At 32.0% G+C, this 18,515-nt stretch overlaps 1 protein-coding gene across 1 annotated transcript in view; it reads right to left on the reverse strand.

The window, feature by feature from the left end:
* TMEM65 (transmembrane protein 65) overlaps positions 1-18,515 on the reverse strand; it is a 69,604-nt gene that overhangs the window by 16,599 nt on the left and 34,490 nt on the right. Inside the window, exons 2-3 of the mRNA XM_059395122.1 lie at positions 7,268-7,312; positions 4,362-4,429 (exon numbers count right to left, since the gene is read on the reverse strand). Coding sequence (XP_059251105.1) covers positions 4,362-4,429; positions 7,268-7,312 — 113 coding nt within the window. The remainder of the gene's footprint in view (positions 1-4,361; positions 4,430-7,267; positions 7,313-18,515) is intronic.

Genomic DNA, 18,515 nt, shown 5'->3' on the forward strand with positions numbered 1-18,515 from the left:
CTGAGAGAGTTTCAAAATTTCCACACCCATCCCATTCCCTATAGACAAGAGGCACTCGTATTTTTACTTCCATTTTAAAGAGAAGGAACCAGGGGTGCCTGGGTGGCTCAGTGGGTTAAAGCCTCTGCCTTTGGCTCAGGTCATGATCCCAGAGTCCTAGGATCGAGCCCCGCATCAGGCTCTCTCCTTAGCAAAGAGCCTTTCTTCCCCCCCACTCTGCCTGCCTCTCTGCCTGCTTGTGATCTCTGTCTGTCAAATAAATAAATAAATAAATAAATAATCTTAAAAAAAAATAAAGAGAAGGAACTGAAATGAAGAAGATTAAACTAGTCTAATGGGTTACTACACAGAATAAAGGAGAAATCCTATGATCTATTGTGCTGAGCTCTAATACTTAGCCAATGCTGCCATCAGTAGACTTAATTTTCCTCCTGAATACTGATGCTTGAAAATTTCTAAATAAATTTTAAAATCACAATGGTACTTATGGAGGATAAAAGGGAATGTCCTATCCAGTATATAAAAATATTGCATTACTCAATTATTTATAAAACTGAAGAGAAGCTGAGTTAAGTTTCCTCATTTTCCCCTCACCTAGCTCTTTTGGTTCCATCTCTTTAAAACACAATTCTTGGGGTGCCTGGGTGGCTCAATCAGTTAAGCGGCTGCCTTAACTGGAGTCGTGATTCCAGGGCCCTGGGATTGAGTCCCACGTTGGGCCCTCTGTTCAGTGGGGAGCCTGGTTCTCCCTCTCCCTCTGCCTGCTGCTCTACCTGCTTGTGTGTGTGCTCTCTCTCTCAAAATAAATAAATAAAATCTTTTAAAAAATGAAATAAAATTCTTGCTGGATACGGAGAGAACAGCCTGATGCATAAAAGTCCCAGGTATTTAAAATCACAAGGAAGGTTGTGAAGGAACCACATCCCCAAGAAAAGAAGAACAAAACATGCGTAAGGAATAAAGATGTGTATCTTTATATATAGATGGGGGGAAAAAAAACCCACACAAAACACTCCAAAAAAAACTGGAGCACTTATATAGAACGATGGAGCGATGTACCTAACATGTACAGTATATAAAAAATAAATATACCATCTTTAGCAGCAATGAATCACTATCACTAGGAGTGCCCCAGCAAAAATCTGCTTGCTATACATGTGCTTAAAAAGTACTTAGGTGATTAAGCATTTAGTTGAATTTAAGAAACCTGAAGGACCTTCTAATAACATAAAAGCTTCAAATAAAATCAAAGACAGTTTGAGGACAACAAACTACCAGTCTTTACTTTTTCCCACAGTTACATCAAGTTTTATTTTGTACATCTAATACTAGTTATCTTAAATTTACATCTGGTTCATCACCTGAGTACAATTAAATTACTCTAGAATTCTAATAAATCCTATTCTAATTAAATTTTAAGAAACATAATCCAAAAAAAACACTAAAATGTCATAAAAAGCAATCCTAGTAATATAAAAATATAATAAACTATGAAACCAAAGGCTGAGTATGAACAGCAGCCAACAATAAAGGTCAGTCTATTACAGGAAGCTACACAGGAATTTGTTTTGATGACTACAACTAGGATAGCAACCAAGAGAGTACAACAGGGAAGAGGAAAACATCAAATGTCAATGACATAATAGAAAAGAAGAATCAAATATTTCCTTAACTTACTATCTTAAAACAGTCATAGCTATCTCATAATGTTAGGAGGAAATCAGTGTTTTCAAATAATTAAAAGGTGAAAGACATTCTTAAGATAATGATCACTACTTATTTTCCTATGTATAGATTCTAGAGTTGTATTACTTATGTATTTTAGTTTTAGCAGTCTATTTATTATAAAACCTCTTTGGGAAATTTCACTGTCCCTGAACTGGTTTGCAATTATCACTGAATAACAATTTTGCCACACAACTGCTCTTATTCGGGTATTGAAGTCAGTGATTTAAACATTTATTTCAAAAGTAAAAATTGGGGCGCCTGGGTGGCTCAGTGGGTTAAGCCGCTGCCTTCGGCTCAGGTCATGATCTCAGGGTCCTGGGATCGAGTCCTGCATCGGGCTCTCTGCTCAGCAAGGAGCCTGCTTCCTTCTCTCTCTCTCTCTCTGCCTGCCTCTCAGTGTACTTGTAATTTCTCTCTGTCAAATAAATAAATAAAATCTTTAAAAAAAAAAAAAAAGCAAAAATTGGTATTATGTCCCTGCAACTGGATTTCAATGTAAACGTCAAGAACAAGTTAATAACTTGTAACAAGTCAATAACAAGTTATTAACTCGGAGTCAACCATCTCAGACCTGGAAAAATAGTTCACTCTTGGTTATACTATAAGACACAGGCCTGAGTAACAGAAAACAGTCAACCACTTTACAATAATTTGACTCTAGAGTGTGTGTGTTTCACTTTGTTCATAGCTGTATTTAGATGCAGATTTTCTGTTACTTCAGATATTTATTTCAAATAAATAATAACACACTGTGAAATGCAGGATCTATGAAGTTACCCAGTTTCCCTATTCTGATCTCTCTTCAAAATCTCTATTCACCCTTCTTTATGCAAAATATATCACCTCAGTACTTCCTTGTAGCAAGGATAGTTTTTTTAGTATTTGACTAAGGTCTGTCTTATTGAGATGGAAAAAAACAAATGAATATGAAGGTGGTAGGTATGGATACCAGCTGTCAATTAAGACAAACTGAAATACTGAATTGTATAAAACTGAAAGAAATACTTGTCACAGAGAAACTTCAACCAATCTATTTAAGAACACATCAAGTCTTACCTACAGCTTATAAATCCATCATAATGGGGTTTCCATTATAATTAGATATGTTTTATTATTTAATAACTATTTAAATAATCTCACCAACTCAAATTTTAGTAATTTCATTGAAAGCGGTGTGGTTCTAAGTTGCTTAATATTCACAGATATATTCTCATATTCACAGATACATAAATTGGCCAATTCTTATATATATATTAGAAAAAATGTCATGATCAGTCAAAAAAACTAGCATTCTGATATTATATTTTAGAGGCTCTTGCCAGGCTACTTTGCTAAAGAACTACACAATGGGTGCTTCCACATTCAAGCTGTGTGCATGCTAGAGTACCTGCTGTGAATATTTAGGCAGCAAGATACCTTCCTATTATATGAACACAGGTGAGCAGCCAGACTTTCTGGATAGCCTGGCACTGTTAATCTGGATATAAGATGAGACTATATAATAGCAAAAAAAAAAAAAAAAAAAATCTTTTCAGATATTCTTTTAAGAATTTTAGATATTCTTTAAAGAAATTTTATAATCATCAGAGACTATGGACTCTGAAAAACAATCTGAGGGGATTGAAGTGGCGGGGGTGTGGGAGGTTGGGGTACCAGGTGGTGGGTATTATAGAGAGCACGGATTGCATGGAGCACTGGGTGTGGTGAAAAAATAATGAATACTGTTTTTCTGAAAATAAATAAATTGAAAAAAATTTTTAAAAAAAGAAATTTTATAATCTACACAATGTAAATTTTACTTTTAGTATAATTTTGTTTTAAAATCGAATGTTCTATTTACATCCATCTGTAGTACATATGACCTCCAAGACCTAAAGAAAACCAAAAAAACCCCCTTGCTCTCATATGTATTTTTCTCACAATGATCCCCAAATCATTTTTTTTTTTTAAGCAGTCTCCTGCACAACAACTACCATTTACATCATTTTTTTCAAGTTAGAGTCAATGAAGAGAGTGGATAGACCACTGGGCAGTTTTAGAAGACTTGCATTTTAATCCACAGATTCATCTCTGACTTTCGAAATTGGACCAATATTGGTATTCATTAACAAAATGTATCACTCAGTGGTAGGAAAGGTAAAGAAGCCTTCTCAGGGACTAAACACTCTTAAGGAACACAATTACATTAAAATAACCACAGAGAAGGGGAACTTTTTTTAACACTACAATGGAACAAAGACACCCTTTAAGACAATTCTCCATGGGAAAACTAAACAAGGAACTAACCAAATAACATATATGTGATGAGAACTGTCAATAAAATTAAAGAACGTCAGAAAATTTTATATACTTTTTCCTTGAATAAGAATGTTTAAACTAGAACAGAATAATATTGACCTAATAACTATGTGTTTATTATGGTCAATGGTTTGCCAAAAGTCTTAATGATTAATACATGTAATGCCTTAAAACTGAACGATAGTCTTATTAACATGAAATATAGTAAAAAGTAGCCTTGTTCATTATGATGTTAATTAAAATCTTATAGCCAGGATATATAAATTATTAGGAAAATTTCGACTACACTAATTGCTTTATTAACTCAAAATAGAAGGGTAAAAGAAAGAACTTACTGCAACAATCATTATTGCATTATCCAAAAAGCCAAACCCTATGAAAGGTATCGCATTGTGGATGAATACTGAAAAACATCAAAAACAGAAAATATATTTTAGGATTTCTATAATTTTAAATGAGAACACAGACCATATGATTAAAGTCTCCTAAACAGATTTGACAACCTTTGAAATTTGCTTTTAATTCCCCATAGCCAAAAGATTCTACTTCTGCTATAAGCTTAATTACTTCCTAAAAGCTACACTAGTGAAACAAAACAAAATTAAAAAATACGTAACATGTAAAAATAACTATGTTAAGATTTCTGGGTTGTTTTCTTACTAGCTACATGTACAAAGAACTACAGTTAACAGCAGAACAAATAAGTAAATACATATTACAAGTACCATGTTTTACCTGTTTAATTGCTATTGATATCAATCTGTTTCTTATACCTAAAAACTGATATCATAAAATTAATATCCATGTTAGAAATAATAAAAAATACCTTGAATCAAATTTCAGGGAAGCTAAATGGTCAATTTTACTCACTAAACAATTTTTTAACAAATGTGAGAAAAATGTGATCATCTCATCTATATTCACCATCTATATGCAGTCTTTTCCCCCCTCACAATATTGGTATCCCTGGAGGCTTTCACAAACTATTTGATTTAAATCAAAATGTAATTTGGCCTTATCCTAACAGATAAGATAAGATAGATAAGAAAAATCTGATCTATCTAATACAGAATCTGAATGAGCTGACATAATAGAAGTGTAACAAGGAAGAACTAGTATCTACATATTAAACATTCAGCCTCACTTTTTTCATATTTGCATCTTCAGCACATTGCAGTATGCATAGTGCATTGCAGACACTTAATGAACATTAGTTAATTAAGTTGAGGACCACTAACCTGGAAAGGAAGAGAATTCCATATTAAGAGAATTGAAGGCAGACTGTGAAACAGATTAAAAGCTGGGAGAGTTAAAAGACTTTATTCTGATTCATCTATAAAATTGCCAAGACATAGCCAACATCAATTCAACTGATGACTTTTTTAGATAAATATCAAACTTGTGAGTTTTATAACATATCCAGCAAATACTTCCTTAAGTGAATTGGTTGTGTGTGTTCAGTGACTTTAGAATGTTTTTCTTTTTAATGCAGTTAAGTCCAAGTGTTAATTAAAATATAATCCAGAAGTTATTAAAGTTTGACATTACTCTAGCAAGTTCTGGGCCAACCCAGGAAAGGCTAATAAGCAGTTAACAAAACAAAACAAAAAAACACTCTACCCAAAACCACTACTGAAGACGAAGGTCACAGGAAAAGGGTATATGTATCCTAGGTCATTTCAGATTTCTTCTTATTATCAAATAAGAATGTTCAAGATAAAAAGTAGCATCTTTTTAATTATAAAGAAAATTATTTTTAAAAGGTATTATTTTAAAAGCTATTAAAGATGGTAAGAATCAAATAGCTGATTAATGAAATGGGATTTTTCAATTGAAGAGTCTAGTCTTGGGGCACCTGGGTGGCTCAGTGGGTAAAGCCTCTGCCTTCAGCTCAGGTCTTGGTCTTGGGGTCCTGGGATTGAGCCCCTCATAGGGCTCTCTGCTCAGTGGGGAGTCTGCTTCCCGCTCTCTCTGCCTGCCTCTCTTGTCTACTTGTGATCTCTCTCTCTCTCTGTCATATAAATAAACAAATAAAATCTTAAAAAAAATAAAGAGTTTAGTCTGAGTTCTTTGATTTTGTCCAAGTCTAGTTGCTTAACTATTAGACATTCAAACTTTTATAATAAGCAACTTTAAAGAATAAAATATATCATGCGTTTATGCTTAGACCTAAATAAATGTGTCCTATAAGTAAAAAATTTATTATCAACACAAAGAAAAAAATGCAATTTTCAAATTGTTAAATAAACATATACCGGACATTCCATCTGGCATTAGTTATAAAAATATGTAAGACTTGGTTACCAACCCTCAAGAAGTTTGGGTATGATAACATACCATATGAACAGTTAACTTTGATCAATAGAACCAAAAAACTGATAATAGCACTATCCATTGTTATGAACATGAATTTGCATGAACCTAGGCTAGTAGGATCAGGAAAAGCTACCAGAAGAAGAAAAGTCTTAAAGAATTCTTAAATGTACTTGGGAAAAGTTATTATTTCTAATATAAATTATACTCTACCTCTTGGAGAAAAAAGAACTGGGTAGTTAACTAAGTTTTTAAAAATCTTGTAAATTTGCTCTCCAGTATCTAATGATCTCCTATTAATTTGTGATTTCTTCAATTTCCTTTGGGAAATACTACTCTCTAACAGAAAATCACTTGAATTCACTGTACTGTTAAAATACTCTCTTCTTTTGTTGTCTTTATAATAAGACCCCACACTGTTTTACATTATGCCCGTGTTAGCCTTGCCTATTTATTCCCATCTTAACAGAGTAAAGAAAGTACACCAGCACCATTATAAGCTTCTTCTTCGTGATGGTCTTAAATGAACTTAACTTTCTTCATCATCACAAATAGCAAGCTGTAAGTATTTTCTCCACCAGAGAACAGTTCTACCTAGCTCAGACTTTCTAGTTATGAAATTATCCAACTTAAATCCAAACTAAAGTAAATATATTCTTTTTTCTGGGAATTAAGAAAACCTATTCAAAAGTATACTTTTAGTTCTAGATGGTGACAACAGTTTAACAATGTTAGATACTATTAACAATATTAGAAATTCCATAATATTGTAATATGTTATAAACTTTTTGTTTCAGCATGATAAATAAGATAACCCACTCTACCTGGAAAAATTAAATTTACTCACTCTTCTATATTAATAGAAATGATACCTTTTTTATGTCTAAAAGACAGATGTACAAATATTTGACAATTATAGAACTATTACCATATCTCAGCTGTCCTGGGGTGGGTGGTGCAGCTTCCAACTTTTCTAAAGGGGAAAGATAGGGTTTAGATCAAGAATTAGTTACTATATCATGATTTCTTTTTTATTACAAAAAAAAATACCAGCAGATTTATAATGTAAAAGAATATCAAAGTTTATTTATAAATTTTTGTACGTTAATGGACCAAAGTTATCCACACAGAAAATAATACTTGGTATGGATTAAATTACAAGGCTAGAAAACAAAACTGAACTTTAGTTACAGGTCTACCATGGAAACTATGACCCTGGGTAATCATTAATTTTTCATTTTTGTGGTAAGTCCTTGCATCTATATAATAAGCCTGTTTACATTAATTACAAAAAAAGTCCTCTGAAATATAGCTATCCTTCTTTAAGATACAGTGATAGATGACTTAGGTGTTATATATACAAACAAACATTGATAGCAGAAAAAAGAATATTCAAATAAATCTAGATATCCTTTAAAAAACAGAAAATAACATTTTCAAAGCAATATATTACAACAATGACTTCACTGGATTGTGTTCTGTTCCTTAATCTCCCTTGATAATGTACTGAATATTTTGAGTTTTGAAATCTATATACTATTGGATAATGCAGAATATTCTACACAATAAAATGACCCAAAAAAGTAGAGTGTTATTCAAAATCATAAGTAACAATAAACAATGTATAATATATAGCATAATAAACAAACTCTTCCCAAGTATAAATCAAAGTATCTTTAAGTACCATCACTAAATCTAAAAATTAACATTATAAAGAAGCAATGTATCCAATCTCATAACAATATAACTCTCTCACCATTTGTATAAGTACAAGAGCAAGCTATGGTAAAATGGCAGAGAACATACTTTCTTTATCCTCATCCAGTCCAAAAGAATTAACTGACAGTCTATGGAGAAGAACCTACACCACAGATCACCCTGTTCTAAAGATTTAGTATAACCATACTGTCTAAAGAAATACATTACAAACTGGATAAATATTTTCTAAAATATTTATTTATAATCTACAACAACATAAGAACTAAAGAATTTAGTTTTAGAAAAGTAAAAAGCAAGTCTTCACTGATAAACTATATAAAAAAAGAAGTATTGTCCATATTACGAATGGTATTTTACTTAATACACATAGAGTACCATAATGGTTTTGCAATAAGAAGTACACTAAAACCTTGAGTTTAATCAATTATCATATTATTCAGAAAGTTCTAAGAATGCAAGTTTACATTTTGTTTTCCCTTTATTTAAATGAGTTATGAAAAGAAGATATACTAATCTTTGCAAAATTTCACATCTGATTAAAATATTCTCTATTTATTGACTAACACCATTACCTCAAAATCGATTTTGAAAGCATGCAAATGGTTTTCCAAATGTTAACAAGGAATATAGGATACCACTGTACTCCACAGAGATTTCTGCTGAAGTAAACATGCAAAAGTGGTTACATACCAGAACTATTTGCTAGTTGTATTACTCTCATCATCACTACAGTTCTGACACTGTGAGGAGAAGTTCTTGTCAGTTGACTGGAACATCTTGAAATACCTAAAAATTCAACAAGCAGGACCTTCCCAATAGAATGAGAATATACAGAGTCCTTGCTTTTACTTCTTCAAATTCCCTACATATTCATATTGAGCAAAATACTGAAAATATTTACAAGTCCTAAGAAGAAAGGATAAGAGGTAGGCAAATGCATAAGGTGCAGCAAAGAGAAAACAACAAAATAATATAATCGATATTCCTAAACTTCCCTTCCTATTACCCGTAAGGGTTAAAAAATTAAAAGTAATGAAAAGATAAATTTTTTTAAAGACTGAGAAAAAGAAATAAAGGAGATAGAGCAAGGTGGAAAACCATTGGCACAGAGATTAAAGTAAAACCAAAACAGAGGTTCTGCCTCCTGCTTCACAAAGAGCCTATTCAGTAGCAAGAGGAAACATGAAAGAAACATTTCCTAGAAAGTGGAAATCATACTGGAAATTATCCACCAAAAATTTTTAAATCATAAATTGACGTTTTGAGGACGCTGACACTGTAAGTTACCTTCTTAACTGAATCAAAACTATATATGTCAGAAGTGAAAAACTTTGGATGTACAATATACAACAGAACTCCATCTTGGAAACAAGCATCTATAGGTTTTAAAAATCTATACAAAATTTTCTTTTGACATATGCTAAACTATTTGTCCTTATATCAGAAATACATTCTAATCTAATGTTTCATTAAGAAGACTTTGGAATTAGAAAAACTAGTTCTTTCAATTTGTGTGTGTGTGTGTGTGTGTGTGTGTAGGTGTTGTGTGTGATATACATCATGCTTTCTTCTTTTTCTGAATATCTTCAAAAAAAAAAAACCATTAAGATTGTACTTCACCATACCATATTTTCCAATTATTTTAGCTTAAAAAAATCTAGTTCTACTTCTACTACTGGCTTAGTAACCTCCTACAATACCAATTCTTCTACATAAATAACTACACACAAACATATAATAACTACTTAAACGTGCTAGAAAATGACCAAAACCAGATTGATTCTGGAAAGGAATTAACACTTAGAAAAAGGAATAGAACTAAGTGAGTTACCTGCTTATAGTAGCTTTTGGCCTGAGGGCAGACCTCAACCCACAATATGTAAGGCAACTAAAAGTCAAACAAAAAATCTTCAGTCTTTCAGGCCTGAAGAAGCAGTGGACAGAGTGCAACATAACCAAAATGCCTGGAAAGTGAAAGGGGAGTCCTGGAAAGGATAGAGTCAGGAAGGAGCCCTAAATCTGTATATACCGCCAATTCTAATATATGGTTGACCTGTGAACTGCACATTTGCAGAGGAAATAAAAAAGGTTAGGTAAGAGTAAAATAACCGAAGATCTGAGCTACAAACAAAAACACAGAGTTTGCAGTTTGAGCCTAACCATCAACTGCCTAAAATAGTAAAAAAAAAAAAAAAAAAAAAAAAAAAAACCAAAACTGGTATTTTTTAGAAGAATAACACAACCCAGAGTATCCACAACATGGTAATTGCAGAATTATATTAAGATATAATCCAAAATTATTGCACAAACCAAAAAACAGGAAAACATGACCCATTTTCAGGAGAAAATACAATAGACAGAATCAATTCTGAACTGATTCAAATGTTACAAGTAGCAGACAGGGGCTTTAAAGCAGCAATCAAAATTATATTCAAAGATATAAATGAAAATATAGTCAAATAGAAACTATAAAGAGGAACCAAACTCAAGTCCTAGAATGAAAAATATATTAACTGAAATTTTTAAATTAATTGGATAGGCTTGAAAGCAAAATGGAGATTACAAAACAAAGAATGAACATGATAGATCAATAAAAATAACCCAATCTGAAGAACGGAAAATAAAAGTATTGAGAAATAATAAATCAGTCTCAGAGACTTGTGGCTAAATACCAAAAAGTCAATACACATATAACTAGAGTTCCAAAAGTTAAAAGAAAGAACAGAACCAAAAAATATTTAAATAAATTATGCCTAATAATTTCCCAAATTTGGTGGAAGACAAAATTTCAAAAGAGTCAAGAAAGTTCAGGGAACCTCTGGTAGAGCAAGAATGAAGAAAATCAGTGATAAAGAAAAAGGAATCTTGAAAACAGTCACAAAAAAATGACACATTAAATAAAGCAAAACAATGATTTCTATATACTTCAAGAAGAAAAAAATAAAGCTGTCCAGTATTCTATATCCAGAAAGATTATATCCTTCAAAAATGAAGGCAAACTGTATCTGAGATAAACTAAAACTATGAGAACCAGCCAACCTACAATATAGAAAAACATGAAAACAAGTTCTTTAGACTGAACAGGAACACCAGTTGGGCAGAAGAATCTTCAGGAAAGAATGAAGAGTATCAGAAATGGTAAATACTGGGTAAATATAAAAAACTACTTTTCCCTAGTAATTTAAAGGTTATTTATTTATTTATTTGACAGACAGAGATCACAAGTAGGCAGAGAGGCAGGCAGAGAGAAGAGAAAGCAGGCTCTCCATGGAGCAGAGAGCCTGATGCGGGGCTCGATCCCAGGACCCTGAGATCATGACCTGAGCCCAAGGCAGAGGCTTTAACACACTGAGCCACCCAGGCGCCCCATCCCTAGTAATTTAATTAGTTAGACCCATCTAAAAATGAAAAAAATTATAACTCTGTCTTATGGAGTTTATAACATATGTAGATGTAATTCATATAACACCAAACCGTAAAGGATGAAGGAGGTTACAAATGGACCAATTTGGTAATTTGGTTGTTATATTTCTACAATGTCTATTACATGATACAATATTAGCTCTAAATAGTCTATGAAGAAGTAAGAATGCATATTTGTAATGCCTGGAGTGATCACACATACAGACAAAATGCAACGAGGTTAATTAAAAAGCTAGTAAATAATTTGAAGAGAATCTTTTAAAAAAGATTTTATTTATTTATTTGACAGACAGAGACCACAAGTAGGCAGAGGCAGGCAGAGAGAGAGAGGAGGAAGCAGGCTCCCTGCTGAGCAGAGAGCCCGATGTGGGCTTGATCCCAGGACCCTGGGATCATGACCTGAGCCGAAGGCAGAGGCTTAACCCACTGAGCCACCCAGGTGCCCCTGAAGAGAATTTTTTTAAAATATTAAGTTAAGGCAAAACAATGCAGGAAATGTGAACAGAGAGACAAACAGCAAATAGTAAAATAGCAAACCTATAACCTACCACAACAATTACATTCGATGTTAATGGACTAAACACTCCAAAAAAAAAAAAAAAAAAGCAGAGATTGCCAAAACAGATAAAATAGCAAGACCCAACTGTAAGATATCCACAAGAATTATACTTTGATAGGTTGAAAATAAATGGATGGTAAAAGATACACTATATAAACACTAAGCTTATAAAAGCTGGAGTAGCTATATTATCATATAAAGTAGACTTAAAGAATATGGCCAGAACCAGGAACATTTCAGAATAATAAAAAGAATTAATTCATCAAAAGGCATAACAATTTGATTATGCCAGTAACACAGCTTCAAAATGCATGATGCAAAATCTGACAGAATTAAAGGGCAAAATAAACAATTCTACAATCATACTTAGAGATATAAAAGCCTCTTTCTCAGCAATTGACAGGAAACTAGGCAAAAATACCAGTAAGATAGTTTATTTGAACAATACTACCAATCATCCTGATCTAATTAATACTTAAATGATACCCAACATCTCCTACCCACTTAAGTAGTGGGTAGGAGAAGAATAAATGAAACAAGATGGGATTGGGAGGGAGACAAACCATAAGTGACTCTTAATCTCACAAAACAAACTGAGGGTTGCTGGGGGGAGGGGGTTTGGGAGAAGGGGGTGGGATTATGGACATTGGGGAGGGTATGTGCTTTGGTGAGTGCTGTGAAGTGTGTAAACCTGGTGATTCACAGACCTGTACCCCTGGGGATAAAAATATATGTTTATAAAAAATAAAAAATTAAAAAAAAAATGATACCCAACATCTATAGAATAAATATTCTTTTCAAGTGGAGATGGTACATTTATCAAGATAGACCATAAGCTGACCCATAAAACATGTCAATAAATTTTTGATTAAAATAATAAAGAATGTGTTCTCTGATCAAAATGGAATCAATAACAATAAGATACCTAGAAAAAAATTTGGAAAATTAAATAACATCTTCTAAATACAGGGGTCAAAGAAGAAATAAAAAAGGGAAATTAGAAAATACTTCAAAGTGAATATGAGTGAAAATACAACATATCAAAATTTATGGTATGCAGCTTAATGAATGCTTGAAGGGAAGTTTGAACTACTTACATTAAAAAGTAGAAAGATCTAAGATAAATGGCCTATGGTTCTATCTTAAGAAGGTATGGAAAAAAGAGCAAGTTAAATCAAGAGTTAAGTAAATAAAAAGAAGGCAATAACAAAAGAAAAGAGCTGGAATTAACTAATAGAAAAACAATAAAAGAAATAGGCAAAGGCAAAAGGTGGTTCTTTGAAAAGATCAACAAAACTAATAAACCTCTAGGTACATGATCAAGAAAAAGAGTGAAAACTCAAATTACTAATACCAGGAATGAAGGAGGGGACATCACTACAGATCAACAGGAACCAGAGTGTTCTGAAGAACTTTATGTCAACAAATTCAACAACTTTGATGAAATGTACATATTTTGAAAAATACAATTTACCAAAACTTATGTGAAATAAAAGAAAAAAACTGAATATCTCTATCCATTAATAAAATTGAATTTGTCACCAAATACTTTTGCATAACATAAACACATAAAGAGCCTCCAGGCCCAGATGGCTTCATTGCTGAAATTTATCAAATTCTTAAAAAAAAAAAAAAAAAACACTAATCTTAACAAAAATGCATAAACTCTTTCAAAAAATAGAAGATAAAGAAATACTTCCCAACTTGTTTTATGAGGCCAGAATAATCCTAAAAATAAAAACCCAACCATGAAATGACAAGAAAAAATGTAACACCAATATCCCTCATGAACATGAACAAGAAAATCCTTAACAGAATAATAACTGTTCTATCTTCCCAAAGTGTAAGTGTTTATCCATAACAGTGGCAAAAAATAACAACCAGACTTCCTCACATTTTCCCCTTTCTTAAATATTTCTCATTGTTTGAGGGAAAAGTTGCTCTTAACAGAGTCCTATGTCTAGAAGTACACAGGTTAGGGGCATCTGGGTGGCTCAATCAAAAATCTTTTTATTTCAACTCAAGTCATGATCTTAGGGTTGTGAGATCAAGTTCTGCCTTTGGGACTTGAGACTGTCTTTCTGCCTTTCCCTCTGCTCCTCCCCTCCCTTAAAAAAAGAAAACAACAACAACAAAAAGAAACACAGGAAACAGGAAAATTACCAGCAAGCATTTATGAGAGAATATTTACTTATAGTATTTTTTTCCTTTTGATTCACATTTAAAAGTTTGCCTGAGGGAGGGTAAATAAGAGAAGACAGTTGTTTGCAAATCACTAATTTATACTGTATCAAATTAAAATGAAAATTATTTGAACTGGAACTATCTCTTCCTCCAATCCATCCTTGAGAATTTAAATACATTCACTTATGACAATACATAAATAAATCTTTTTCTAACACAAAAAATCCTATATATTCATTATGAATCTAGAAAAACCTAAGAAAAATACCTTGTATGTTTAAATATAAGATTTTTCAACACTTTCAACATTTTGTTTTGCTTCAGTAACCCAGGAAGATTCCAGAAAACAATTTAAAACATATAAAGAAATTTTACTTTTTTAAAATTAAATGAAACTGTAACTTTTTAGACTGTACAAAGCACGAGGTATTCAATTACTTTTCTAATTAACTGAAGTAACCAGAGACCTGTTGTAGCTTGTAAAATACTGTTACTACCTAAGCAATACTAAAATTTTTTAAATAGGAATTTTTTTGATGAATTAGAATATTAAAATGCATCACAATCATCACTTTAATGCCCAATTATTATCTATTTAGGAAGTAGAAAAATGAGGATGCTGTCACATAAATAAAGAAATCACAAGCAAGTCAAAAGAAAACACAATTAAGGATTTTTTTCCTCCTATTTCAAGAAGAATTTAATCTAGCTGCTTTTTATATTTTGTTACATAAATATAAATATTTAAGTTGTATTTACTTAAAGAAAGAGGAATGTTAGATTAGGAAGAGAACAGCAAAGGGAGAAATGAGAGATTTCAAATGCAGAGGTATTTTTAAAAAGAGAGGGAGGGAGAGAGATTAGTTTAAAGGGAGCCTCAGAGAAGGGCACACAAGGAGATTCCCTAGATCTGGGCAAATGAGTTGCTAGGACATGGGTTTTTTCAGTCCCTCTACTGTGATTCTTTGTTGATCAGCCATCTAATGGTCTAGACTTGGTATCTTTAGATCAGACTCCATTGTGCACACAGATACTCCTAATATACAGCACAATGCTAAACTAAGAACTATGGGAAAAAGAGATGAATAGAAAGCATCTCAGCTGTGCCAGAGGTTCTCAGGTTTTCCTATAAGACATAAGTCTAAAGGTTTCTGTATCCTGCCTCAGTCATGTTCTCAAAATTTGTTTCAAAATAAATTCCTGACCACTTATCATTGCCTTTTTTTTAACCTAAATTGAATCTAGTAGATAAAATTGGCTTATTGTAGGCTCTAACAAACTCATTTCCAGTTAATTTTTTTTTCTTTTTCCTGTATTGGAAGGTAATCAATATTTTCTTATTGGTTAAGATTTGGAAGAACTTCTTCCTAGGACATATATTTGGAACAGTAATCCTACAATCAAGTCTATATTAGTGCAATGATATGACCTCTAACCATAGAAGAACTACTATTACCATTTTAAGACTCACATTTGCTTTACTCCTGGAAAATTCTTACTGGTTTTAACAAAATATCTTAGAATACTTCATAATTAAAAGGTAACTTATGTATTCAAATATTTTTATCAGTGCCATAAGTATACTAAAATTTACGTTTTATATTAATGCTTAGAACAAAGTAGAAAATTCTTTTAAATTGGGCTTTCAGGAATATCAACATGCAAGTTTTAGAACAGAACCTCTGGAAAAAGAACAACCGTCTGCAACCTAGCCATATAATACTTTGTGCCTCTGATTGTGCTTTTCAGTCAAAACTGATTGCTTTAATCAGAATTTACTGTAAACAACTTAAATTAAACAAGCCATATTTATATACACATACAGATGCCTTATGTATACGTATCCATAATTTACACACAAATATTTATTCACATTTATATATATTAAAAACATGAGGATATTGAGTTTGGTTTTTTAGCTTAAGAATTTTTAAGCAAAATGAGAAAATAACATTTAAAATACTAAATTCCTTTGGCTTATCTAAAGGAAGAAGTTACATTTTTCAACTATGAAGACCATACATGTTTACTGTGGAAAGTTAAAGAGATTCAGAAGAACAAAAAAAGAAATTTAAACTACCCATAACTTATCAGAAATAAACATTTTGATGTATTATCCTTCAATCCTGTTTCTAGAGATGTATACATACAATGGTATTCTGCCATTTTAATATAGCATTATTATCTGGTGAATATTTTCCCTCATCTTCAGAATTTTTAATGTAATGATGTTATTGGTGGCATTTTTTCATCATATGATGTATAATAGTTTAACTAATCCCCTATTACTAGATAGATACTTATTCTTTATTCTTTTTCACTTTCACAAAGAATACTAATATAAACTTGTACCTAAATCTTTCTATGTTTCTCTGAAAGTTCCATAGGATAGATTCCTAAGCGGCAATACTAGGTGGAAAAGGAGGAAAGAAGGAAGGGAGGAAGGGAGAGAATAAGGGAAAAGGGGATTTAAGGATTTTTAAAATTTTGCAAAATTTCTCTCAAAAAGAAAATTTCAGATTATCCCCAACTTGCTGCATTTTTATTTTTTCAATGTTACATTCTACTAAAAATATTTTCATGTTTTCATAATATAGGTTAAGTGTCATTAAAACAAATCCTTGAAAGAAATTTCTAAGCCCTAATCAATTGTCAAGTTATTTTAATTGATAAAATAGTCTAATAAAACAATTAGGAAGGAAATTAGGAAGGATAGGTCTGAGAAGTTTACAATATGATTTTACAAATATATCTCTAGTTAATTATATTTCCCTTTAAAAATAACTTTTATTTTAAAAAACCTTCTTTTTTTTAAAATTTTTATTTATTCATGGACAGAGAGAGATCACAAGTAGGCAGAGAAGCAGGCGGGGAGAGGGGGGAAGCAGGCTCCCTGCTGAGCAGAAAGCCCGATGCGGGACTTGATCCCCGGACCCTGAGATCATGACCTGAGCTGAAGGCAGAGGCTTAACACACTGAGCCACCCAGGCGTCCCAAAAAACCTTCTAATATTAAGAAGCATTTCTAGAATACTGTTTAGGATAAGGTATGCCTGGTGTAATTTTTTTTATTGTTTATTTATTTTAAAGATGTCTTAATTTATTTTAGAGAGAGAGAAAGGGCAAAAAGGAGAGGGAGAGAGAGAATCCTCAAGCAGACTCCCTGCTGAGTGTGGAGCCCAACATGGGGCTCGATCCCAGGACCCTGAGATCATACACTGAGTAGAAACCAAGAGTCAACTGCCTAATTGACAGAGCCACCCAGGTGCCCCATATTTCTTTTTTAAATAAGTTACTCTACTTAGAGATACATCTTAAACTGAAAATCAAAACATTTTGGTTGAAGAAATATAAGTAGAACACCCATAGTTTCTACATTTTCGTCTCTATTATAAAATTATAACATTTGCAATGGTGATTGATGCTGGAAAACAAAACTAGGCCCCTTGACATATAGAAAGAGTTTTAATAGAAACCATAATTTGTCATGCTCATAAACATTCCAACATTAAAGTTAACCATATTTTACGAAGTATAAATCCACACTTGGAAAAAAAAAAAAAGAAAATCTGAAAAACAAAAAGAGAAGTCTCGTTCTCTATTACACTTTCAAGGCAATGATAATTCTAAATGTGGTAACTTATTTTAGTCTGTTATCATGGACATAAACATCAATATAAGATCACAAATCAAGGGAACAATTTAAATCATTTATAATGTACTTAATAAGAGAAGTACCAAAGCAACTGTACTCTGAAATGACATAAAAGGAACAATTTAGTGCATATATTATGTTTTAATTAAAAATAATACTTTAAGTGTCCAATTATCCAGTTTCTGATGTTTTTGACTACCTACAATTTGCTCTAGGCCTCACCCAGCATTTTCTGCAGGAAGTACAGAAAGTAGACTTGGTAACACAAATCACATTTTGACCTAATCAGAGATTTATGATAAGAAAAGAGATGAAAGCACTGGTGTAAGCAACAATTTGGAGATTACAGGTCTTAACCAATTTATGAACATTATGAATAAGCCTTTAGACTTTTAATAAAATCAAAAGTTCTAAAGGGTAAGGTGAAATTTATAATAAATATATAACACAGTAAAGAATACAAACTTAAAATGCAAACTACGTCATATACAAAATAAATCAAACAAATCACATTAAATTTTTAAAAAGCACCAAACAGGAAAAAGCTTTAAAAATGTTGTTTTTAAAAAGCTACAAAGCAATATTTTTAAAAGAAACAAGTTAACATGACTACATAATATATTTATAAAAAATCAAT

This window comes from Mustela nigripes, chromosome 3, assembly GCF_022355385.1.
Source record: "Mustela nigripes isolate SB6536 chromosome 3, MUSNIG.SB6536, whole genome shotgun sequence".
Classification (NCBI taxonomy): Eukaryota; Metazoa; Chordata; class Mammalia; order Carnivora; family Mustelidae; genus Mustela; species Mustela nigripes.